Source organism: Schizophyllum commune (assembly GCF_000143185.2).
Source record: "Schizophyllum commune H4-8 unplaced genomic scaffold SCHCOscaffold_3, whole genome shotgun sequence".
Lineage (NCBI taxonomy): Eukaryota > Fungi > Basidiomycota > Agaricomycetes > Agaricales > Schizophyllaceae > Schizophyllum > Schizophyllum commune.
In genome coordinates this window covers 1,970,491-1,991,617 of record NW_026089540.1, presented here as the reverse complement: position 1 = coordinate 1,991,617, position 21,127 = coordinate 1,970,491, and the positions used below count along the sequence as shown (strand labels likewise).

The 21,127-nt window shown below is 58.6% G+C and overlaps 13 protein-coding genes across 13 annotated transcripts; 5 read left to right on the top strand and 8 right to left on the bottom strand.

Annotated features, from left to right (window-relative positions):
- Window positions 1-71: 71 nt before the first annotated feature.
- Window positions 72-2,399, bottom strand: SCHCODRAFT_02745584 (uncharacterized protein). Its single transcript, XM_050347192.1, has 4 exons — window positions 1,115-2,399; window positions 938-1,064; window positions 807-883; window positions 72-616 (listed from the first exon to the last, which is right to left on the bottom strand). Exons 1-4 carry the CDS (start codon window positions 2,113-2,115, stop codon window positions 94-96), a joined length of 1,728 nt encoding a protein of 575 aa, XP_050201706.1. The 5' UTR covers window positions 2,116-2,399; the 3' UTR covers window positions 72-93.
- Window positions 2,400-2,478: 79 nt separating this feature from the next.
- SCHCODRAFT_02195931 (uncharacterized protein) lies at window positions 2,479-3,013 on the bottom strand. The gene is made up of 2 exons (XM_050342039.1): window positions 2,753-3,013; window positions 2,479-2,703 (listed from the first exon to the last, which is right to left on the bottom strand). Exons 1-2 carry the CDS (start codon window positions 2,838-2,840, stop codon window positions 2,513-2,515), a joined length of 279 nt encoding a protein of 92 aa, XP_050201705.1. The 5' UTR covers window positions 2,841-3,013; the 3' UTR covers window positions 2,479-2,512.
- A 5-nt stretch (window positions 3,014-3,018) lies between these two features.
- On the bottom strand, window positions 3,019-3,418 carry SCHCODRAFT_01051997 (uncharacterized protein; the record flags this gene model as incomplete). The annotated part of the gene is made up of 3 exons (XM_003033832.1): window positions 3,019-3,161; window positions 3,213-3,271; window positions 3,324-3,418. Coding segments are annotated over 3 exons (297 nt in total), but the record flags the coding sequence as incomplete, so codon positions are not given.
- Window positions 3,419-3,661: 243 nt separating this feature from the next.
- On the bottom strand, window positions 3,662-4,377 carry SCHCODRAFT_02195926 (uncharacterized protein). The gene is made up of 2 exons (XM_050342038.1): window positions 3,961-4,377; window positions 3,662-3,891 (listed from the first exon to the last, which is right to left on the bottom strand). The coding sequence occupies exons 1-2, from the start codon at window positions 4,176-4,178 to the stop codon at window positions 3,771-3,773; spliced, it is 339 nt and encodes a 112-aa protein (XP_050201704.1). The 5' UTR covers window positions 4,179-4,377; the 3' UTR covers window positions 3,662-3,770.
- Window positions 4,378-5,333: 956 nt separating this feature from the next.
- On the bottom strand, window positions 5,334-5,750 carry SCHCODRAFT_01051196 (uncharacterized protein; the record flags this gene model as incomplete). The annotated part of the gene is made up of 3 exons (XM_003033831.1): window positions 5,334-5,467; window positions 5,527-5,585; window positions 5,641-5,750. Coding segments are annotated over 3 exons (303 nt in total), but the record flags the coding sequence as incomplete, so codon positions are not given.
- A 268-nt stretch (window positions 5,751-6,018) lies between these two features.
- On the top strand, window positions 6,019-6,893 carry SCHCODRAFT_02195900 (uncharacterized protein). Its single transcript, XM_050342037.1, has one exon. The coding sequence runs from the start codon at window positions 6,227-6,229 to the stop codon at window positions 6,803-6,805; it is 579 nt and encodes a 192-aa protein (XP_050201703.1). The 5' UTR covers window positions 6,019-6,226; the 3' UTR covers window positions 6,806-6,893.
- An 89-nt stretch (window positions 6,894-6,982) lies between these two features.
- On the bottom strand, window positions 6,983-7,335 carry SCHCODRAFT_02490702 (uncharacterized protein; the record flags this gene model as incomplete). Its single annotated transcript, XM_003033830.1, has 2 exons — window positions 6,983-7,093; window positions 7,192-7,335. The coding sequence occupies 2 exons, from the start codon at window positions 7,333-7,335 to the stop codon at window positions 6,983-6,985; spliced, it is 255 nt and encodes an 84-aa protein (XP_003033876.1).
- A 157-nt stretch (window positions 7,336-7,492) lies between these two features.
- Window positions 7,493-8,959, top strand: SCHCODRAFT_02615441 (NAD(P)-binding protein). The gene is made up of 7 exons (XM_003034410.2): window positions 7,493-7,567; window positions 7,620-7,764; window positions 7,813-7,907; window positions 7,958-8,049; window positions 8,102-8,346; window positions 8,400-8,802; window positions 8,856-8,959. The coding sequence occupies exons 1-7, from the start codon at window positions 7,508-7,510 to the stop codon at window positions 8,905-8,907; spliced, it is 1,092 nt and encodes a 363-aa protein (XP_003034456.1). The 5' UTR covers window positions 7,493-7,507; the 3' UTR covers window positions 8,908-8,959.
- A 269-nt stretch (window positions 8,960-9,228) lies between these two features.
- Window positions 9,229-11,753, top strand: SCHCODRAFT_02698023 (alpha/beta-hydrolase; the record flags this gene model as incomplete). The annotated part of the gene is made up of 13 exons (XM_050346911.1): window positions 9,229-9,675; window positions 9,742-9,762; window positions 9,824-10,064; window positions 10,124-10,159; window positions 10,209-10,298; window positions 10,351-10,422; window positions 10,471-10,739; window positions 10,798-10,919; window positions 10,967-11,026; window positions 11,082-11,167; window positions 11,250-11,256; window positions 11,332-11,425; window positions 11,496-11,753. The coding sequence occupies 13 exons, from the start codon at window positions 9,229-9,231 to the stop codon at window positions 11,751-11,753; spliced, it is 1,803 nt and encodes a 600-aa protein (XP_050201702.1).
- Window positions 11,754-12,466: 713 nt separating this feature from the next.
- SCHCODRAFT_014899 (alternative oxidase) lies at window positions 12,467-14,082 on the top strand (the record flags this gene model as incomplete). Its single annotated transcript, XM_003034408.1, has 10 exons — window positions 12,467-12,611; window positions 12,664-12,830; window positions 12,887-12,951; window positions 13,004-13,124; window positions 13,176-13,259; window positions 13,314-13,378; window positions 13,435-13,517; window positions 13,569-13,689; window positions 13,744-13,842; window positions 13,896-14,082. 10 exons carry the CDS (start codon window positions 12,467-12,469, stop codon window positions 14,080-14,082), a joined length of 1,137 nt encoding a protein of 378 aa, XP_003034454.1.
- Window positions 14,083-14,810: 728 nt separating this feature from the next.
- SCHCODRAFT_02698021 (uncharacterized protein) lies at window positions 14,811-16,097 on the bottom strand (the record flags this gene model as incomplete). Its single annotated transcript, XM_003033829.2, has 6 exons — window positions 14,811-15,036; window positions 15,143-15,245; window positions 15,299-15,353; window positions 15,403-15,525; window positions 15,574-15,690; window positions 15,744-16,097. 6 exons carry the CDS (start codon window positions 16,095-16,097, stop codon window positions 14,811-14,813), a joined length of 978 nt encoding a protein of 325 aa, XP_003033875.1.
- Window positions 16,098-16,213: 116 nt separating this feature from the next.
- Window positions 16,214-17,044, top strand: SCHCODRAFT_02615426 (putative mitochondrial 37S ribosomal protein MRPS12). Its single transcript, XM_003034407.2, has 3 exons — window positions 16,214-16,650; window positions 16,698-16,769; window positions 16,823-17,044. Exons 1-3 carry the CDS (start codon window positions 16,229-16,231, stop codon window positions 16,842-16,844), a joined length of 516 nt encoding a protein of 171 aa, XP_003034453.2. The 5' UTR covers window positions 16,214-16,228; the 3' UTR covers window positions 16,845-17,044.
- On the bottom strand, window positions 16,583-21,118 carry SCHCODRAFT_02532847 (uncharacterized protein). The gene is made up of 11 exons (XM_050343557.1): window positions 19,877-21,118; window positions 19,607-19,764; window positions 19,392-19,541; window positions 19,013-19,303; window positions 18,799-18,927; window positions 18,474-18,745; window positions 18,376-18,395; window positions 18,194-18,309; window positions 17,974-18,055; window positions 17,592-17,928; window positions 16,583-17,523 (listed from the first exon to the last, which is right to left on the bottom strand). Exons 1-11 carry the CDS (start codon window positions 21,042-21,044, stop codon window positions 17,022-17,024), a joined length of 3,225 nt encoding a protein of 1,074 aa, XP_050201701.1. The 5' UTR covers window positions 21,045-21,118; the 3' UTR covers window positions 16,583-17,021.
- Between the last annotated feature and the right edge of the window lie 9 nt (window positions 21,119-21,127).

The following is a 21,127-nucleotide window of genomic DNA, read 5'->3' as shown; positions in this document are numbered from 1 at the left end:
AGTTCCATCTCGCCTCTTGTCACGACAGGATCCTTTTCTTGTTGCCGCTTAAGACAGAAGAAGATGACATCCCGAATGGCTCTGCGACGGATATCAGTAGAGATCGAACGCGTCGAAGAAGCACACCCGCCCTTCAGCTTGATTCGCGTCAACGAGATCTCCACGCGCCGCGCGAGACTTGAACTCGGCGGCAAACTCTATGAGAGGATCATCGAGCGACCGTACGGCAGGTATTATATCTTCATTAGATGGCGCTTGGTGACCTTGGCCACTGCCACTGCCTTGCCGGTCGTATGGGCTTCTTTCGGAACGATAGCCGTCTCTCCCGGATGAGGACGCCAGGCCTCGCTCGTTGTCGCCTTCGTCCACTCGTCCCCAGGGCGGCCTGTAGGCGTCATGGGAGGACGGCTGATGGTGGGGGTGATGCGACGCCCCCGCCGCCGCAGGGTCACCTCTATACTGCCCATGTTGGTCATGTCCCTGCCTGTTTGGCGATGGCGAGCGAGGGGCCCTTTCGTTCCAGTAAACGAATCCTTGGCCTGTTGTATTTGGTGGAGGTGGAGGGGCAAGTCTGCGATATTCCTCAAGAGCTGCTTGACCTGGAAAGGATTGATTCCTGATCACCGTTTCAGCAAAGTCGAACAGACATCAGGTGAGGGGTGTCAAGGGCGCGTTGAAAGCGCGACGCAAAAGAGGAAGAAATATACTGGCGTGGCGCTTGGGTGCATTGACATTGCGAAGGCCAAGTGGGTCATGTTGAAGAAAAAGGGGGGCGTAGTGACCGAGTAAAGAAATTCGGCACGTACTTGATTCCGTACCGCTGCTTGAAGGCTTCCACCCAGCCTTGGCTAGCTTTGAACTCCCTATGCTCTGGAGAGTAGATCTGCAGAATGATTGTCAATCGAGCGGTCACTAGATAATCGGGTGATTTGCTAACACTGGCATCCTGAGCGATCTCGAGAGCCCGTCGCTTGATGGCGATGTCGGTTATTGGCTTCCGCTCCCTGCGCCATCGCTCGAGGTCTTCCTCGAGGTGTTGCTCGATGATGGGGTACTTGATGGGTCTCACCGTTTCTTAGTGAGCGGCCGACGACGAAGCTCGACTGTTACACACCTGTTCTTCGCCCGCTCTGCCTCGTCATCGGGTCTGGCAAGCCATTCCTTGCGATGCTTGAGGATCTTGCTGACAGTGCTGCGCTCGATACTGAACGCCGTGGCGATGTCCTCCTGACGTGCGGACGGGTTCGCCATAGCGAACCGACAGATCTCCTTGCGGCGTTCTGTTGTCAACTTTGTCTTCGTCTTGAGCCGCGGTACAGGATGGTGAACGCGAGAGTGGGCATCGGTGACATCCGACTGCACGCGCGCATGTCGTGGATGCGCCGGGTCATTGACTGGTGGACCATCCGACGAGGGAGGGTGGGACATGATAGGGGGACTCTCCTGCAGCGACGCAACAGGGCCCTGAGGCGTCATGCGCCAGGCCATATGCCCAGTCCAGTCCATGGCGCCTTTGTCCGACGGGTGATCGACGATTGGGGGCAGTCGCAGTGACGATGCCGACGCCGCGGGTTCGCCCAGGATAGGAGCGAGACGAGGGCTCATGCACCGATGCGGGGCGTTGGCGCCATCCGAGTGGTGGCGAGGATGTGATCCCGAGCTGTTGCTCGAGAATGTCGCGCTCGAATCAGCGCCCTCGCTGCCATGGCGTGCATGATACGTGGACGGTGACGCGGCATTGGCATACGCGACGGGGGAAGAGCGGTGTCGCCGGCGATCGGGTCCGCTGCTGGGCTCTCGCTGTGCATCCTGAGAGGGCGCGAGCCTTTCCGTCGGCGAGGGCAGCTGCACTGGCCCGTGGCCGCTGTCAAAGTAGCCCCGGGAACCACCGTTGGGCGCGCCGGGGCCATTGGGGTTGTTGCCGCTCTGCGGAAAGGTCTCCCAGCGCGGCGGCCCGCTGAGGTCGGCGCTGCGCGGGGAGGAGTGGGGATCGGCGGCGGCAGCGCCATTCGTATCGACGAGGGGGTTGGGGAGGTACGAGCGGTATCCGCGGTTGTGCAGGGGCTGCTCTACCTGCTGCTGGCCCATCGACGTCTGGAGGCTCGTGGTCGACATTGTGTGCGACAATGGGCTCGTCGGGGACGGCGTGAGCTGCTGATTGCGGGATATGGGACGGGGGTGATGGGGAGCAGGGATGTCCCTGTTCCAGTGCGCAGAGGGCGTCGTGTCTGCGTCTCCGGCGTTCCTGTCGTCCGTCTGGGAGGATGCGAAGGAAGTCGGTGCCCACCGCCGTCAGCTCGCCCGCTGAATCATGGGCTGCCCGGTCGAGAATCCGGGAAAAACGACGCGGGCCTCGTGTCGCGCGCAGTCACATTCTCGTCACGGAAGTCCTATTTGCTATCCCCGTACGGCTTCAATGGTCTCCGAAGCTCCCAAGTGTGATATCGCGCTATTGGGGAGGTGGACCGTGGTCGTGTACGACATAGCATGCCGTAAGGCCTCCTGTGAACATTCATGCTGTGTGGCAATTTTCTCTCTCGTTCGAAAACGCGCGCATTCTGATGGAAACGGCATTGCTTAGATGGCCGTAGATAGATAGATATTCGACTACGTGTACACCCATAGTTTGACCCAACAGTACACCAGATGCACCAATAAATAAGATAAAGATTAACGAGAAACAGCTTTTGCACTTATCGTGACCTGCTCATCGTCAGTCAAAAGCAGAAACCCAGTGACGAATCCTACTCACCCTCAGTGCTGGCGGCCGAAATGGCGCTTCTTGTACTGGATAACCAGCTGCCCGTCCCTGCACACGTACGGGTACGCCAGCTGCCCATTGTACTGCCAGCGCCCTGACCCGCAGATCTCCCACGAGTTCTCGTTCGGGCAGCGGATCGCGCCCTCGGGCGAGCACGCCTCGGCGCCGGTGGTTGTGGTCGGCGGCGCGACGGTCGTCGTCGTGGGCGTCGTCGCGGGCGGGTTGGTGGGCTGAAGGACGCCGGAGGAAACGCCGGTCAGCCAGTCCCAGGTGATTTGGATGCGCCCGAGGCCCTCATCGGCGATCTTGTCGAAGGCGCCGCGCGAGAAGTCGAGGTCGAAGGCACCGTTGCAGCCGGCGCAGCGGTCGACGATGGTGACGTCGACGGACTTGCCGTTGTCTGGTAGAGTGGTAAGCGCAATGGCCAAGCGGATACGAGAGAGGTACGAACAGTAGGCGCGGACCTGCTGACCACAGATGGGGTTCAAGTTGGGGTTTGCGGTTGCGCCCCTGCAAGTCAGGTCAGCCCATCTCCCCGGCCTTCAGAGACAGAAGGACACACGGGTAGTTGTCAAACGTGTCGTGAGCAATGGCAATGACCATCTGGTCGGCAGTGCTGGTGATACCGCACGCGCCGAGGCCGACATCAAAGAACGTGCCTGTGATCTGAAGTCAGTAATCACTATCACTGTGAAGTCACATATTATATCCTCACCATCACCAGCGTGGCTACCATCCGCCAGCACCGACGACACGAGCGCGGCAGCAGCAAACAGAAAGCGGGCAAACATCGTTTGTTGTTGAAAGGAAGGGGAAGGTGTAAAGAAAGGAAAGGTGGTCGGTTAGGATAACCGAAGGGAGGGAAGGCGCAAGCGAAGGGCGCGTAAATAGAGGGAGGGGCGTATGAAGTCGCAAACGGACGATGGACGAGAGCACCGGACTCATGTTTATATATCCGCCACCATCCCCTACCCACCCACTTTCTTACCCGAGCCTGGGCTAATGCTGATCACGCCTGTAGCCAGATCACGCACTCAGTAAGGGGCAGGAGGAGGTGTACGCAGGTACCCATCCCGCGATGCGCCTGCACCCTCCCGGCGGGCACGGCGCGTTGCAGGTACAAAATTGGGCTGGCCGCTGGTCGACAGGGGCAAGCTAAGGAGCGCCCGGGTAGGCGGCGAATAAAAGGTGTGACTCACCTTTGTGCGCGCCGTGTGATGCCTTTCGGCGCGTTCGTTGATGTCTGCCGCGGGCTGTAGCGCCGCCTTGCTATCCGCCACGAGCGACAATATCGTAGCCGTAGTATCGTTGTCTGTTGCTCACCTTGGTCCGTCAACGAAGAAGGCGTTCCCATCGCACCCCAAAGGAATTCCAAAGATGGAAAACGATGGAACAATGCCCTGGTACGGGCACACATCCTAGGTGCGGCCGTGCGCAGATCATCCCTGCTTCATCGTCGGTGCCTGCGCTCTGGTGATTGGTAGGGTGCGCATGACGGTGTCGAGTCCTGTATATGTCTGAAGCCACGGACAGAGACCGGACAGGGCCATGAATGCGGTCCGCGCAGGCCCGTCTGTTGAGCTACATGGCATCATACGTGCAGGAAAGGCGCCGTAATCATCGTCGGTCAAACGTAGTGATGCGACTCCCGGAGGTGGTTTGGGCCTGACGAATGGGGCGAATATAGGACTGGCGGGCGGAGGCGGCGGTGGCGACGTCGCCGGCGGGAAGTAGAGCATACAGCGGGAGACAGGTAGGGAGGAACGCCGCATGTCCCGATGAAGTCGCGGCTCAGAGCACCCACCTCACTTCGTAGCTAGAGCCCAGTCGGGACCGAGGCTGAGCTTGGCGAGTGGATGATCAGCGTCTTCGCTTTGGCCGCAGGATTTTCTAGAAATGCGCTGCGAGGCATAGGTACACAAGCAATGGCAACAGTCAAACGTTGGTCATTGCAAGAAGCAAGGCAAGCGTGGGATTGTTGCCACGCCACGGGCTCGCTCCCACGTGCCGTCACAGTTGATGTCACAAATCCGGTTGACCTCTTCATCCTTTTCCTAGTCTGCAGTTCCAACTGAAGTAGACAAGAAGATCACATCCGGAGTAGATCCTATGAAGCAATTGCTGTTTAGTGATATACTGTACCCAATACTATGAGCAACACACAAACACCAATAGATAGACCAGATAAATAACCCCAATAAATGACGCCCAAGTGACCCTTGGATTCTCTTTTTCTTCTGCACCTCTCATATGCTCAGCGCTGGCGCCCAGATTGCCTCATCTCTGGTGGCAGAGCTTCTCAGTGCTGGCGCCCAAAGTGCCTCTTCTTCGACGGGATGATCAGCTGCCCGTCCCTGCACACATACGGCGCCGGGACGACCCCATTGTACTGCCACCTCCCCGACCCGCAGATCTCCCACGAGTGCTCGTCCGGGCACCGGATAGCACCCTCTGGCGAGCACGCCTCGGAGCCACTCGTCGTCGTAGTGGGGGGCGCGCCGGCGGTCGTCGTGGGTGTCGTCGCGGGCGGCTGCGTGGGCTCGAGGACGCCGGAGGAGACGCCGGTGAGCCAGTCCCAGGTAATCTGGATGCGCCCGGGGCCGAGGTCCGAGAGCTGTTGGAAGGCGCCGCGGGAGAAGTCGAGGTCGAAGCCGGAGCAGCCGCCGCAGCGGTCGACGACGGTGACGTCGACAGATTTGTCGTTGTCTGAGGGATGACAGTTTAGGGGAGTGTTGGGAAGAGAAAGGGAGGGAAGGGAGACGTACAGTACGCGCGAATCTGCGTCCCACAAATGGGGTTCAGGTTCGGGTTCGCGCCGGCGCCACTGAGGGAAAACAAGTCAGTGAGTACTATCTCGACGTCGAGGTATAGGAACTCACGGGTAGCCCTGGAACATCGCATCCGGCACAGCGACAACCATCTGGTCCGCAGAGCTGGTGATACCGCAGGCGCCGAGGCCAACGTCGTAGTACGTGCCGTCGCCGGCATGGCTACCAGCCGCGAGGGCGGTGGAGGCGAGGGCAGCAGCAACGAAGGCGCGAGAGAACATCGTTATGTACTTGGCTTCGAAGGAGTGAGGGGGTAAAAAAAAAGAAAGTACACGCGAAGCGCGATAGATAGGGAGGAAGGATGGGAGGGCGGGGAGGATGAAGAGGACGGGGGAAGGTACGACGTATTATATAGGGAGACATCGGGTGTCTGGGCTGATCACCCTGGGTGTGCCCGCTCGCGGAGCGCATAGGTCATGCAGATCCCGGCGCAGGGGGGTGTAAGAGGTGAAGGCAGTGTGCGACGGAGCAGGTGGTGGCGAGCAGAGGCTGCAGAGCTAATGTCTGGCGTCCTTCTTTTGCGATAGAGAGGAAACTTCAGTGGATCTGCCTGTCTTCAACCTTCTCAATGGTCTACCGCTACGTACATGAACTTCAGGTGTTCTTGAGCTTGGAAGCTTGACCTTCAATTTTTGCCATGCCACAGACTCGCGCGGGCACCACATGCGGCCGTGTTCCCATTGAAGGCGTCGGTGCCTGCCCGTCCTCGGTACCTGGCGGAGAGCAACAAGTGCCACATATACGTCCTATCAGAAAATTCTTCGAACTTGCGAGGTGGGCGAGCTTGGCGAAAAACGCTCGAGGCGCGGAAAGATTGGCCACGGCTGAGATGTTCGGCAGTTGCCGAATAATGACCATAAAGCCAGCTTTCATCTGTGGCCATCGTAGAAGGCTGACTGACAGTGCGAGAATGTTCAGCAGTGGAGATATTGACACAAGCGTCCATTTTTCCGCAAGGTGCTTTGAAGAAACAGGCAAGGTATTCCCAAAGGGCGACGATGAATTCCGCCTGACATCTGTACAGTCTTCAGAGAAGTACGTTATTGAATCCTCTGATATGCACCTCAATCAGATTCATACATTCCATTTTATGCATCACTCAACGCCACACCTCCACGCCTTCCTCTCCCGCGTAGTTCATCGGCTCCTTCGAGCAGTCGCCCTGCATCCCAGTAGCGCCTGCTTAACGATGGCAAGTACAATATGTGAGAGCTAAGGGTTCAAGCATGGCTTGCGAAGGGGTGGAGGGTCGCATGTAAGGCCCATGAAGGGCCAGATCCGCGGATGATTGGCGTGGACGGCGCCTATGTATGTTTTGTCGATGGCTTAGACGCTTTCGATGACGACCTGTGGGGGAGAACGCCTGTCAGCGTTAGACGTGGTATGATACAGACTATGCGCACGCTTCAGGCTGGACGATATTCTTCATGATTGTCAGCTTGCCAGCGGAAGCGGCGTTGACCATCTGCTGCTCGATCGACTTGTTGATCTTGGCTGAGAGGGACTGCGCTCGGTGTCAGATAGTTGCCTTCGGCTCGAGGAAAGGGCAAGGGAGGGTGAAGGCGGGATCATGTCATAATGGGGGAGGAGTGGAAATCTCACCTTATGCATCTGAGCCTGCTTGATGAGCACCTGCTTCTTGGGAGGCACGGTGCGCTTCCCCTTCTTCGTGTTCGCCGCCGCTTTCTGCGCATGCCTCGCGCTCGTAGCCTTGGCCTGCATTCCCTTGATCTTTCCTTGCGCCATCTCGTGTCGTTCGAAGGGAATGTATAATATATCGGTGGACGGACGGACAGAGCGCGATCAGCCAACGCGAGGGAACGAGAAAAAGCGCCGGCCCGGCGTCACAGAGATGACTGTGTGACGCGTGACGGTCGCCTGCATATCCCGAGTTGACTATTGGCGGCCATTGTCGACGATGCTGGCGGCGTCGTCTAGAGCAGCAAACCTTCCTGGCGCGCTCAAGGCGCCCTCGCAGGTGCGGCGGGTGATCTCATGCAAGGGGTCTTGCTGACGGTTTCGCCCGACAGCGCGCATACCACTCCCTGACCACCCTCCCCTCCCGCAAGCCCGTCATCGCACAGGGTATCCCCGGCTACAGTGCCGTCTCTGGACACCGGGTGACCGTGTTTGGCTGCACTGGCTTCCTGGGCAGATACCTCGTATCCAAGCTCGGTAAGTGATGCGCGTGCGTCGCGGGCTTGTTCGCTCATGCCGGTGCAGGTAAGATCGGAACGCAGGTGACGGTCCCATACCGCGATGAAGACACGAAGCGTCACTTGAAGCCGATGGGCGACCTCGGTCAAATTGTTCCGCTGGTGCGTTAGCCTCCAAAATCACTACATACTTCTCATGACGCGCTTCGCAGGAATGGGACATCCGCAACGAGCAGCAGATTGCTGAGTGCTTGCGCCACTCCGACATCGTGTACAATCTTGTCGGCCGTGACTACGAAACCAAGTGCGTACTCTTGAGTATCGTCCTGTGCCCCCATTCAATCGCGCTCCCTCAGGAACTTCAACTACTCTGCCGTACACGCCGACGGCGCCGCCCGCATTGCCCACATCGCGAAGCAGGAGGGCGTCGAGCGCCTTGTGCACGTCTCTCACCTCAATGCTGCACCGGACTCAAAGTCCGCGTTCTACCGCGCCAAGTTCGAGGGCGAGGAGCGCGTCAAGGAGGCCTTCCCCGAAGCGACTATAATTCGCCCGTCCATCATGTACGGCTACGAGGACAAGCTTCTCAACAACATGGCCAGTGCGTGCACGCATACACTCCCTTCTCCCTCAATGCTAACCCCCTCCACCCAGTCTGGCCCATCTACTGGCGCCTGAACCAGTCGCAGACCAAGGTCCGCCCCGTGCACGTTATGGACGTCGCCCAGGCGCTCGCCAACCTCATGGAGATGCCTCGCATCGAGCGCACGCTGAACCTCCCTGGGCCCTCGACGCTCACCTACGAGTTCCTCCTCGACCTCGTATCCTCCGTTTCCCTCCGCCCCGCCTCCACCGCGCCCGCGCTCCCCAAGGGCCTCGCGAAGTGGGCTGCGAACCTTGTGAGCAAGTCCGTGTGGTGGCCGACATTGTCGCCGGACGAGATCGAGCGCCGCTACATTGACGACGCGACGGTGCCGGGTGATTGGGATGTCGTGGGCGTCACCCCGAGCGAGATCGAGAACCATGCGATCACGTACTTGAGGCGGTATCGGTCGGCGTACGTGTTGTCTCCCTCTTTCGCGAGGATATCATCAACTAACCATGTGATAGTGACAACTTCATCCGCCCTGTTACGCTCCCGCCGCGTCCTGCGACGTTGTAGATGCAACAGCCATACTTGCTCCCTTAGACTAGGTGGCAAAAATGGCAAGGGTTTTCAGCGCATACAGGAATGGCTAAGCACACTGCGAAGTGAAGGTAAGGAGCTGTCGCACGCACTTGAAGTACATGCTCGTGTCGGAGGTGCGTTTGCAGGCATACAAACAGGGTGAGAAATCGAAGACCAGTCACTGACGGACCGTCGCTGCTGGCGGGCCGGCTGCACTCAGCATGACCGTACCGTATGCGCTCAGCTGACAGACAGCTGGCCATAAAGCTGCAAGACGTAAGACGCTGTCGCTCTCGGTACACGTCGCTTCCCGACATGCACGTCTCCTCATCCATTTTGATGGCTCTCCCCATCTTATCCCTCCTACCTCTCATACACGCCCTGGCGTCCCCGCTCGGACCCGTCGTTGACCTTGGCTACGCTGCGTACGCCGGCAACTCGACTTCACCCGCGGGAGAAGAGAGCAGTTCGGTGACGTTCTTTGGGGGAATACCATACGCCCAACAGCCGGTGGGCGTGCTGAGATTCCGTGCGCCACATCCTTTGGACGAGAATGTCATTGCACCTGAATCCTCTGCGAACGCGACCAGTTACGAGAGGTACGAGAACGCCCCAAGTAACAGAAGGGTCGCAGACGCCCGTGGCTGGGGCCCGCCATGCTATCAGCGACCGGCGATGGTCGGCATTGGGTCGGAGGACTGCTTGACATTGAACGTGTGGAAGCCAACGGACGCGGTGGAAGGAGATAACCTGCCAGTTGCAGTGTATATTCATGCAAGTCCGATATACCGCACTTGATCACGGTGTTGCTGACGAGGTTGGCCCTAGGGCGGTGGCTTCTATGCTGGTGTGAGCTCGCCTCTCGGCTAACTTCATATCCTCCCCTCTGAACCCTCATCCTTCTTTTCAGTCCCCCGCCGGCTTCCCCCTCTACGACTGGGTCGCTCAATCCAACGGCAGCATCGTCGCCGTCTCCATGGCGTACCGCCTCGGCCTCCTGGGCCTCCTTGCAGGCTCTGCCGTGGCCGCAGACGGCGACCTGAACGCGGGTCTGCTTGATCAGCGCGCCGCATTGGATTGGGTGCAGAGGCATATACAGGCGTTTGGTGGGGACCCGGGGAAGGTGACAATTTATGGGGAGAGTGCGGGAGGTGAGTGAGGCTGAGATGGTTGAGGTGAGAGGCACGAAAGAGTAACTCACGGATGATAGGTGCCAGTGTGGTGATGCACATGACGGCGTATGGTGGTAAGTCTTATCTGCCTTGCCTAGCATGCGCGAGCTGACGAAAGGTCAGGCGTGAAGGAACCGCCGTTTGCGCGCGCCGTGGCTCAGTCGATTGGCTACGGGACGACGCATACGAGAGAAGAGGCCGAAGGATATTTCGGTGAGGCAGGCGTGCGATCGAGGCCCTCGTGCTCGCTCACAATTGACTATAGCAAACGTCACGTCTATTGTAGGCTGCGCGGCGGATGAAGCACCTATGAGCTGTCTGCGTGATGCATCTATCGGTACGCGGCTCTTCCTATTTCTCCGTTTATTCGTCTGAAGGTTGGTAGCCTCTATCGTCAGCGCAACGAACCGCATCATCAACGGCGCCTTCACGCCCGTTATTGACTCCCCGGAAGAGTACAGCTCCCTTTCCGGCGCTCACGGGTTCATGCCCGATCTCCCTTCCGCGCTAGTTAGGGCGGGCAACTTCTCCGCCGTCGACTTCGTCGGCGGTCACACGACGGGGGATGGCAAAACATTCGCGGGCGGTCATCCCGAAGACTTCCAGACCGACCAGGATATCAGGGATATCACGTTCAAGCGGTGGCCGGGGGTGGTGAGATTCGCCTTCCTCTCGTCACTCTCAGATGGCGTGTTCAACTACAATCTCGCAGACGGATGCCACATTCGCGAAGATACTCGAGCTATATCCGTCTCCCAACGAGACGGGTAGTCCGTTCGCTACGCAATGGGACAGGGTGTGGACGCTGGCGGGCGATCCTGTCTTCACTTGCATGTGCGCAGCGATCTGGGCTGATAGAGGCAAGAACTAATGAGCTTCAGGGACACCTTCGTCGCGAACGCTACGCTAGCGAAGAACATCTCGAGCGTCTATACCTATAGGTATTGCTATCTTGCATATAGGTTCCCTCGAGACATTAGCGCTGATGCCTGCCAGCTGGGACGTGCCCGATACCGTCCTTTACGAGCAGGATCCATGGAAGGGCGCGATGCATACCTCCGATCTCTACTTCCTCTTCCAGGGTGCGTCCTTTGACCAAGCACTCGCGATACTCGTGTTCTGTCGCACGGCACTCATGCGTTCACCTTTCGTTCATCGCTCCAGGAACCAAGTAAGCACTCCCTCTCACCTGACCGTATGACTGAAGGTTGTGATACGAAGTAACGAATGCTCTCTATCTTTCTAGCACAATTCCGAATGCGGGGAATACGTTCACGGCGTTTAACGAGGTCCGTCCGTCGTTTGCGGTCATCCATTGGGCGCGGTGTAGTCCACCAATCGTGCGCGGTGCGGCCCACCAATCGTGTGGATTGCGTGCGCTTCCCAAACGCTGACGCACTATTGGAACAGTCGGAAGCGGTCGTATCTCAAGAGGCGATCGCGTACTGGACGTCGTTCGCGAGGACGGGAGATCCGTCTGCGGCGAAATATCCGACCTCGCCTTCCTGGCCGCCCTTCGCAGCCGACGACGGCAGACGGCAGAGGCTCCTGGTCAAGGAAGGGACGAGCGAGAAGACGTCCTCCGCCGCAGACGATATCTCGGACTACGAGCTGATCCGTTGCGCCTTCTGGATGAGTGAAGAAGTCACGGCGGAGACGCGCATTTGAGGTCCGATTGGCGCTCGGCGAAGCTCAGCGTCAGGGAAGGTGGTGACGACAGCGGGCGCGGCGCTGTGGGTGGCGAGCGGAGAGTTCTATTCTACCGCAGGAGACTCGCCTCGGGGGCGTGGGTTGTGGGCGCAGAGGTTTAATTTTCCTGCTCCAGGATGTAGCGCCTATTCGGAATTCCTTTGTCCTTTGACCTTCCCGTGCGCCATGACAAAGCCAGGCTCCTCCGAATTGCTCCTATACGAGACACGGCCTTTGTGAGTGCTCTTGTCGATGACTTGTCCCTGCTTCTGTGCTGCTGAATTTCCTGCTTGAGGACGGTGATGACTCACCTATTGGCTGCGGCCGCGCGGCAAGTCCCGAAATAGGATATTCGTGGGAAGAGAAGGGGAAGTTGAACCGTCCGGTTGCCTTCTGCGGACAGTCCTTTGATCGGACTCCTGCGCCTTTGTGCAGTGGCCCTGCGTGCCGCAAACTCCTGACGCAACTCGCGGACCACTGATATGGTCTCCATTGCAGCGGTGGCGCCTCAAGATGAAAGCGGAAACACAAAAGCCTCCGCACTTGGCGGGTCGGTCAGGACCGGATGAGTCGGGTGCGCGCGGGATGGCTGTAGTGGCGCCGCAAACCGGTAGGTGAAGGTATTTAAGGGCATGAGCGCTCGGGGGGAGGGCGCTGCCAGACTACTCACTCTGTGTTTTCGACATTTCGACATGATCAGGACATCGATGCTATCTTCGACGACTGCCCTCCGGGTAGCCCCCATCGTTTGCTCGATGGGCTCTCGCACCTTTGCCACCAGCGCGGCTTTTCGCGCGGCGGCTAGTGTGCACCAGCACACGACACAAGGGACGCAGCGTACGTGCCACTCAGTATATTTTTGTGATTTTTCGACTCATCGTCGCTGCAGACTCGGCTTCGTCAAGTGACAAGAGCCGCTCTGTGTCCTCTGCAGCCAGCTCTCCCTTAACGAAGCAGGATGCTGTCAGCACTGTGCCACAGCAGCCCCACACCTTCACTGGCGACTGGCTCCTGTTCCACCCCGTCTACAAGCCCGAAGAGCTCAAGTCTATCCAAGTGAGTAATCTGTTATGTGGCACGCAGGAGCACCCGTGCCTAACGCCCGCTTTCAGGTCATCCACCAGGTGCCCACCAAGCTCTCTGACAAGGTCGCTTACCGCCTTGTCAAATTAGCACGGTAAGTTGTGCATTCCGCGGAGTTATCCCGCGGGTTAGCTGATCGAGCTTAGATGGGGCTTTGACCTTGTCTCGGGCTACAAGCACAAGGCCCTCCCTGCTGACGCGCACAAGATGACCGTTCAAGCGCTGAGGAAGGATGGATTTGTGCTTGGCCCAGATGGGTGGCTCAACGTGAGATTCGATTGTATATCGGAATATTCGCGAAGCTTATATTTTCTGCAGCGCTTCCTTTTCCTTGAGAGTATCGCTGGTGTCCCGGGTATGGTTGCCGCCACCCTGAGGCATCTGCAAAGCCTGCGTCTCATGGTATGTCATCTCGCTTGCTGATTTTATAAATCGGCACGCTAACTAAATCTGCAGCGCCGCGACAACGGCTGGATTCATACGTGCCTCGAGGAGGCAGAGAACGAGCGCATGCATCTCATGTGAGTCCCACGCTTGTCCGGTCTGCGTTCAGCCCCCTCTGACGCCATATTCTCAGGACCTTCATGACCTTGCGCAAGCACTCAATCTTCTTCCGTGCCCTCATCCTTGGAGCGCAGGGCGTCTTCTACAACCTCTTTTGTACGTCGTCATCTCTTTAGTCGCAAATGTTCCTGACATCCAACCTTGCAGTCTTGACATACATGATCATGCCCGCGGCGGCCCACCGCTTCGTCGGCTACCTTGAGGAGGAGGCGGTGCGCACCTACAGCCACTGCATCCAGGATATCGAGAGCAACCTCGTGCCTGAGTGGTACGCCCTGCCGTTTTCGATCGTCTCGTAGGGTGTCACTAATCAACTACGCAGGCGCAATGCCCCGGCGCCACAGATCGCCATCGACTACTGGCGCCTGCCGCAGAATGCCACCATGCTCGACGTGATCTACGCCGTTCGCGCTGACGAGACGTAAGTCAACTATCTCCTACCACACCACCTTCAGAAAACTCACATACCCCTAGCTCGCACCGCTTCGTCAACCACAGCCTTGCGAACCTCAACCAGAAGACCGACGTCAACCCGTTCGCCCTCCGCGAGCCCGACATGAGCCTGAAGGGGCAGAAGATCGCGTTCGACCGCAGCGAGGCCGCCAACTTCGTCGAGGAGTCGCGCGAGATGCTGCAGAAGCAGTCCAAGAACGAGGCGTAGATCGCCCGACATACGATCTTTCCCATTTATTCCTCTATTTCTCCGCCACAAGTTTGCATCGTACTCTTCCTTCCCGCTATCTTCTTTCATCCCGCCATCCTTGCGTCTGTCTGGTTGTTGCATCTCAGCTTCCCTTCCTCTTCGCATCGCATCCTCCTATTTATTCCCCGTCTAACCCCGCGCCTAACGCACTCCGACTCTCGAACGACTGTATCTAAAATGCTGCATCAACGAACGAACTGTACAGTACTAGCCCCCCACTCCTAGAATACCCTAGCGACCCGATAGACTTACGAGGGGAAGTCCAGCTCCTTACCTAAGAGGGGCGAACTCCTCATTTAGAGGGGGAACTCCCTGACTAGTAGTTACCTTATACCTCATCCTTGTGAATATCGTAGGATACGTTGGTGGAATGATACGGTTTTATGGGTTCCAAAATATCTTGCGTGATGGAATGGACTCGATCGATTGCGACCACCAATGCATTCGAAAGGACCATTAGGCTTTTTATGCTTAGCTTTGGCCGTAGCCGCCATCCTCGTGTGCGCTCATACGGTATGCCCGTGTCGGCAAAAGGTCAGACACTCGTCCGCGCCGCTGATTACCGACCAGTCAAGCCTTGCATAACTCGACCGGGCTATACTGTACAGATTAGAGCAGCAGTACATTAGGAAGCAAGAAAACAAACACCACCCCTCGATGTTGCCTCACCCCTCCCTACTCACCCCTCACTCCACCACCTCGTCCACATCCTCGTCCGCCTTCTCCTGCGCCCTCTTCTGCCGCCGCTCCCACAGCTTCACGCGCCGCGCGAGCGCCGCATCCTCCACCACGTCCGAGCGCGCGAGCTGCGTGCTGCACCCGGCGGCGGGGCACTGCTTGCGCTCGCCCTTCCGGCCGGAGTCGAAGTAGTCCTTGATGGCGGCGCCGGAGTAAGAGTGACCGCAGAGTTTACTGGCGAGGGGTGAGTGGGGTGTGTGGGAAGGGAAGGGGGGAGAGAGGGGGAGGTGGGCGGAAGAGCGTGGAGTTGTAGAAAGGGGGGGATACGGTGGGTACTCACGATGTGTGGGGATCCTTGAGCACGCCGAGGGTGAGGGGGCAGGTGAAGGTTTGCGAGACACCGCCGACCTCCATGTCGTCGTCGTCGCTCTCGTCGCCATCCTCTATATGGCAAGATCAGTGAGAGGCGCGGACAGCAACGCGAACGGTTGCCTACCCTTCGGTATAAACTCTGATACGGGAGGCATGGGCTCGTCAGGGTGTTCCACTTGCTGTGGCCTAGTGAGAAGTCGAAGCAGCAGAGAAAATGGAGATGCGTACGAAGACTTGCTCCCGGAAGGTTGCATATTCTTTGACTTTCGCGTACTTTTGGCGACTCGTCTTGGCGTTGTACGCGTTCATTCGCTCGACAACGTCGGCCTTGTACTTCTCTCGCAAGCCAACCTGGAGGTCAAAGTCAGTAGACAAGGAGGGGGCCAGAGAACCACTGACAATCTCCTCCCCGGCTACCAGCCTGCCGTGTATATCCTCTAAGCTCATCTCGTGCGCGTTCATGTCCGCGGCGACGTCGATGAGCTCGCGCATTACCTTGTCGAGGTCTTTGATGCCCTAGGTTCATAAGTTCACCACTTGCGCATACAAAGAGGCATAGAGATACACACCTTTTCCCTCTCTTGACCTTCTGCGGCATCTGCTGTCGCTTCCCCGACCTCGATAATGGTTCTTGCGCTCTGCATGATCCTATCCTGGATTCTGCCCCAGTCTTGCGCGTACCCCTTAATAGTTAAAGCAGCAGAGTCTGTGATTGGTGCGTCCGCAAGGTTGTCGACGTCAATGGGTGCCTCGTCATCTTCGACTTCGAGGCCATCGTCGCTCTCTGGCTGCGATCGCGCGCGCCTGGGAGCTTGTCTATTCGAGCCCCTCCTCTGGTTCTGCGACGCGTCCTGACTGGCTTGCGCATCCTCAATCTCCTCGTCGACGACGCGACGGTTCGTGCGTCTCCTTGATGTAGACATGTTGCAAAGCTGACCGCAGGAAACAAGGGGCACTCGACAATTAGACGCGTTATTTGTGCGTGTTGATTTCCGCGCGTCAATTTGGCAAAATATGTTATTTTCCGGGCTGCAGTCTTCCGTTCCCGACAACCATGCTGCCCGCGCTGCGAGCGCTTGCAGCCCCTGCGCTCCGTGCGCCCCCGTCGGCGTACCGTCCGCTGCTGGCGGTGCGGACGCCCCTCGCTACCTCTCTTTTGGCCCAGAGCCGCGCATTCCACGCCTCTCCCGTCGCGTCGGTCACACTGAACCAGGCTATGCGCCGGAAGCGCCCCAAGAAGGCGTCGAAGGGCAAGTCGCCCCTGCTGGAGGGCGCACCGCAACGAAAGGGCGTCGTGACGCAGATTGTCATTGGCAAGCCGAAGAAGCCGAACTCTGCGAAGCGTAAGGTCGCGCGTATCAAGCTTTCGACGGGCAAGCCGCTGCAGGCGTACATCCCTGGTGAGGGCCACAACCTGCAGGAGCACAGTGTGGTCCTGGTCAGAGGTGGTGCGGCGCAAGATTTGCCTGGTGTCAGGTGCGCGTTGTCGTGTTGCCTGAGGTGCTTTTGCCAATCCTCTCCAGGTACCGTCTCGTCCGTGGCGCGCTCGACCTGGGTGGTGTGGTCAACCGTGTGTCTGCACGCAGTAGATACGGGTGCGTTGTACTGTCCTTCAGGTCTACTTTACGTGCTGATAACCTGTCCCCAGTGCCAAGAAGCCGAAGAAGTAATCGTCTTCGTGTCCTGTCACCTTACATATACTACCTAGACCATGCCTTCAAACCCATGAACCCACAACTCCTGCAAAACGAGTGTCGAATAATAAGTGTGACTGTCCGTGGTATGTTATGCAAGTGGTATACAATGCGACAAGGGTATCGTCGTCCATAACCTTCCCAAATTCCCCGTCACCTAATCGGCCTCAAATTCCCCGTATTCCTCAACCTCTCCTCCCTCTCCTTCTGCTCCCTCACGATCTTCTCAATCTCGCAGTTGATGGCCCAACACCACGCATCTCTCTCCAGCTTGCTCCTCGTGCGGAAGACCGCTACCGTCTCCTTCGCCTTCAGCGCCGGAATACCTGCGGGGGGCGGTACCGCAGGGGCCTCGATGACCCCGTCGTCGGTGACGTTCGCCGGACCGAGCGAGGGTGGCTGCTTGCGATACCAGATCATGAAGAGGAGGTCGTCCTCGGGGTCGTCGGCCTCGAGGCCATCTTGGTATCGTCTGGGCAGGCTTTCGTCCCCAGGGCTGAACTGACCTCGCGGGAGAGCGAGAGCGGCGAAGTACCCAGAGACGACATATGCATCCACAAGGTTGAGCTTGCGCTTCATCGCGCGGTGTACGAGCGAACCTCGGCGCATGCGGAACGAGATCAAGTGTCCAGCGATGAGGAACAGGCGGACCTCCCTGCGCAAACGGTGTCAGCACTCCTTCACTTGCTAATCATCGAAGTACAAGCAGTTATAGCGACTCACTTATACGGTCCATTCAACCCCCGCCTCATAAACACCCTCCCCGCCCGGATCACCGGCTTGCACCCCTCAATAACGCACCAATTGAACAACGAGCCCAACGCCGGCAGCGGCGCCGACGCATCCGGGGGCGGCTCGGGCGCGCGCGCAGTCTCGTCGCGGTGGTAGGGGTGCAGGTGGGGCGTGATCAACGGCCGCCGCGCCCTCGCGAGCTCCATCTCCTCTTGCGCATCGATGCGCTTGCGCAGGCGCCAGTAGGAGACGAGCCGCCGGAGCCTGGTGATCCACTCGATGGCGTTCTTGCAGGAGTGGGTCTGGGTGAGGCAGACGAGGATTAGTACTGTTTCAAAGGCAAACCGAGGCGGAACAGGAGGCAGCAAACTACTCGCCTCAAACCGCATGACATGCCCATTCCTCAGCAGCAGCTCGAACGACCTCCGCATCTTCTTATGGGACCTGTCCCCAGCCTGGTCCACCAAGCCCTCCTCCCCGCCCACATCCGCGTGATCATCGTCTTCCGCTTGCTCGTCCCGCATCCCCGAGATCACCATCTCGTCCTCTGCCTCGGCGTGCGCCTCACCCACGTCGTGCGCGCGCGGCGGGACGACCTGGAAGGCGCGACGCACTGCGACGATGGCTCGCAACTCGCATACGGCGTGCGCCGCCATAACCTGCCGCGCGCCGCGTCGGACCTCGGAGCGGCGCAAGATGTTCGCGTAGTCTTCGAGAGAGGGATGGGCAGCGGCAGTCATTTCCCCTGGGCCTGCTGCATTCGTATGCACAGAACTTCCGTTCGCATGCACTGAGCTCCCATTTGCATGCGCCGACGTCCCCGCCTCCCCTGCCCGCTCCCCTACAATCTCAACCCCCTCCCTTGCCGGCAACTGCACAAATCCGGGCGGCTGAGGCGGCTGCGCTACGCCCTGATTCACGAAGAACAGGAAGCCGTCGTGCGTGCTCAGATACACCGGGTCTTTAGTCTGCGTGTTCGGCCGGATGCGATCGACGTAGCCCTCGATGGAGAGGGGCTCTTCGATGCGCTTGGAGACTGGGTCGCGTCTGTTCAATCCTGCGGGGTCGTGTCTGATGGTCTCGGTGCGCAGGTGCTCGGGATAGTGGCGCCCGAGGCGAATCTCGAGGTGGGTGGGAGTGCGACCCTGCATCACCAGTGAGCTAGTGCTTTCGTTTGACATCGTCAAAGCAAACACACCTGTTTGAGCGCTAGCCCGTACAGTACAGCCCAATATCTCGGGTTGCCCCTCACGTCCTCGTCAAGCCAAATCCAGTCGAGATTTGTGTTCATGCGCCACGCAAGTCCGAGGCGGACACCTCTAGCCAGCTACGAGCCGCTGTCAGCACTTCCCTCGAGGTTGCCAGATTCTTAATGCGCAAGCAGACTTCAAAGTACAAAATCCAACACTCACCGCCCTCTCCACCTCCGCCTTAAAATCGCCCGCCCCCCTCAACGACTTGATGCACAACTTGACCAAATTATCCCGACTCAGCAACTGCGCGGCCTTCTCGATCGGCATGATGCTGAGGTCGGGGACCTCGACACGCAGCCGCGTGTCCAAAAGCGGGTTGTGAACCTCGAGTGTAGGTGGGACCTCGCCGCCGAGTTTGCGCCATAAGGCCCAATACCAGTCTACCGCCCGCGACCGCGTCTTCACCTTGAACACGAAGATGTTTGTCCCCGGGGTGTCGATGTGAAGGACCTATGAGAGGAGGATCAGTGTCTGGCGCTCATTACGCATGACTTTCGAGCTAACGATGGATGATCATCGAGTACACGAAGCAGCTCACCTGCTTTGAGCGTGAACTCGTCGTCCGGTAGAACAAGCAGAAGCTCATGTCGACGAAGGAGTAAACCGTCAGGTTAATCTTGTGCTTCCACAGGAATATGGTGTGCGCGAGATGCTTGTGGCCGGTGATGTATTCCTTGCCGGGTGTGCTCTGACGAATCGTGTAAGCAGCGACGGAAGCTGGGCACCCGTATGATGGAAGTATGAGAGCCTCACATAATCCTCATACAGCTCCACCCGATTCTGTCGCCATACGACGAGGTACTCCTTCCAGTCGCTGTACAATACGTGTCGCGTAGTGCGGTTCTCCGCCTCGTCGAAGTGTGGCGAGACGGTCGCTTCGCGAAGGAAGGCAGGGCGGACAAGCATTCGGTCTGGAGGGAGTAGCGATTAGCTTGCAGCAGGTACGTTAGTGAAGACCAAGACCATGAGAATAGAGACTACAAGTATTGCAAGTGGAGAGAAACAGTTCAGATTAGGGCTCACCTCTCATTACAACGCCATTATAGTCCGTCTCTACGGCCTGGACCAGCGAGTCCTGAGTAGCACCTGCACTTGTGTCTTGGACGTCAGTCCCGGATCGTTGAAGCACCTCCGTCGGAGAGACGGGGGATTCCTCTTCGTTCGGGTAACTGGACTCAGTCGGGGAAGCGGCCAAAGGTTCTGACGCATACGAAGGACCCTGTTGTCCACTAGGTGCACCACCAGACTCGGTCGGCAGGCCACTGATGGGTGAGCGCGGCGCCTTCGCGACTTTGGGGGATTTGACAGGAGAATCGGCGTAGTGAACGACGCGCTTGTTGGGTGTTCTGGGAGCATTGGGCGTGTTCACGGCGCTATCGCTCTGTATGGCGAGGGATGGTAGACTGATGATGGATTTGAGGTGGGCGTCGGTATGAGGTTGGAGGGACAAGGCATGCGGACGAGGATGCGATGAGGCGTCAGGGTGGGATTGGGGGAGATGATCAGGGAGTTTGGTTGAGGAATGGTCGATTGGGGCTGTACTCGAGGGAGTTCTTTGATCGTTCGCTATAGCTGCGCTGAAGAAGGATTCCCCATCCGACGGACGTCGCGTAGGATTAGTATGCGCAGTGAAGTAACATTGTTGCCCCGTCGTCGGCGAAGCAGGCTCCTGCGGCGGCGACGACACGCTCGGCCGCCCCGGTGTCGACACCAGGCTCCGCGTGCTCCTGCTGTACATCCGCTCCTTGAGCACATTGCTCCCCAGGAAGTTCCCCACCTCGAAGCTGTTCCCGACCCAACGCTGCGCCTGGCCCTGACCTTTGCGCCGGCTCAGCGCCCGCGCCCACTCGCTCTCGCGCCAGCGCCGCATGAGGTCATCGACCACGGATTCCTCGCGGTCCTCTCCCCAGTTCTCCTCCCGCCCGCCCTCGCGGATGTATATGTTGAAGGCCTGGTCGCGTATGAGCTCGCTAACCGCGCCTGCGCTGCCATCATCGTCCGCGGAACCGGGCAGGCGCAAAAATGTGCGCAAGCGTGAGCGCTCGAGGCGCGTCTCAGTGTCGGACACGATCTTGTCGGGGAGAGGGCCTATGAAGAAGCGCAGGTGGGCGTGCGTGCCATTGTCGCGGGGCTTGCTAGATGTGTTCTGGGAGCTGGAGCTGCGGGATGCTGGACCATCTGGTCCGTCCATTGCGCTACAGAGGCTGCAATGCGAGTAGCTAGGATGGGCGGGGTAGCATGGGTAGTCGCAAGTGCGAGAGGAGGAAGCAAGGA

Coding starts and splice junctions, on each gene's coding strand:
- SCHCODRAFT_02532847 (XM_050343557.1), bottom strand. CDS start 21,044: ATGGACGGACCAGATGGTCCAGCATCCCGCAGCTCCAGCTCCCAGAAC. Junction 19,304..19,391: donor CGAGTTCACGCTCAAAGCAG/GTGAGCTGCTTC, acceptor CTCCTCTCATAG/GTCCTTCACATCGACACCCC. Junction 18,928..19,012: donor AGGCGGAGGTGGAGAGGGCG/GTGAGTGTTGGA, acceptor AGCGGCTCGTAG/CTGGCTAGAGGTGTCCGCCT.
- SCHCODRAFT_02615426 (XM_003034407.2), top strand. CDS start 16,229: ATGCTGCCCGCGCTGCGAGCGCTTGCAGCCCCTGCGCTCCGTGCGCCC. Junction 16,651..16,697: donor CAAGATTTGCCTGGTGTCAG/GTGCGCGTTGTC, acceptor AATCCTCTCCAG/GTACCGTCTCGTCCGTGGCG. Junction 16,770..16,822: donor TCTGCACGCAGTAGATACGG/GTGCGTTGTACT, acceptor ACCTGTCCCCAG/TGCCAAGAAGCCGAAGAAGT.
- SCHCODRAFT_02745584 (XM_050347192.1), bottom strand. CDS start 2,115: ATGTCGACCACGAGCCTCCAGACGTCGATGGGCCAGCAGCAGGTAGAG. Junction 1,065..1,114: donor GCAGAGCGGGCGAAGAACAG/GTGTGTAACAGT, acceptor AGAAACGGTGAG/ACCCATCAAGTACCCCATCA. Junction 617..806: donor AAGCAGCGGTACGGAATCAA/GTACGTGCCGAA, acceptor AACGGTGATCAG/GAATCAATCCTTTCCAGGTC.
- SCHCODRAFT_02615441 (XM_003034410.2), top strand. CDS start 7,508: ATGCTGGCGGCGTCGTCTAGAGCAGCAAACCTTCCTGGCGCGCTCAAG. Junction 8,050..8,101: donor GGCCGTGACTACGAAACCAA/GTGCGTACTCTT, acceptor GCGCTCCCTCAG/GAACTTCAACTACTCTGCCG. Junction 8,803..8,855: donor TTGAGGCGGTATCGGTCGGC/GTACGTGTTGTC, acceptor ACCATGTGATAG/TGACAACTTCATCCGCCCTG.
- SCHCODRAFT_02195926 (XM_050342038.1), bottom strand. CDS start 4,178: ATGTGTGCCCGTACCAGGGCATTGTTCCATCGTTTTCCATCTTTGGAA. Junction 3,892..3,960: donor ATCACACGGCGCGCACAAAG/GTGAGTCACACC, acceptor ACCAGCGGCCAG/CCCAATTTTGTACCTGCAAC.
- SCHCODRAFT_02195900 (XM_050342037.1), top strand. CDS start 6,227: ATGCCACAGACTCGCGCGGGCACCACATGCGGCCGTGTTCCCATTGAA.
- SCHCODRAFT_02195931 (XM_050342039.1), bottom strand. CDS start 2,840: ATGGGCAGCTGGCGTACCCGTACGTGTGCAGGGACGGGCAGCTGGTTA. Junction 2,704..2,752: donor TTCGGCCGCCAGCACTGAGG/GTGAGTAGGATT, acceptor GACGATGAGCAG/GTCACGATAAGTGCAAAAGC.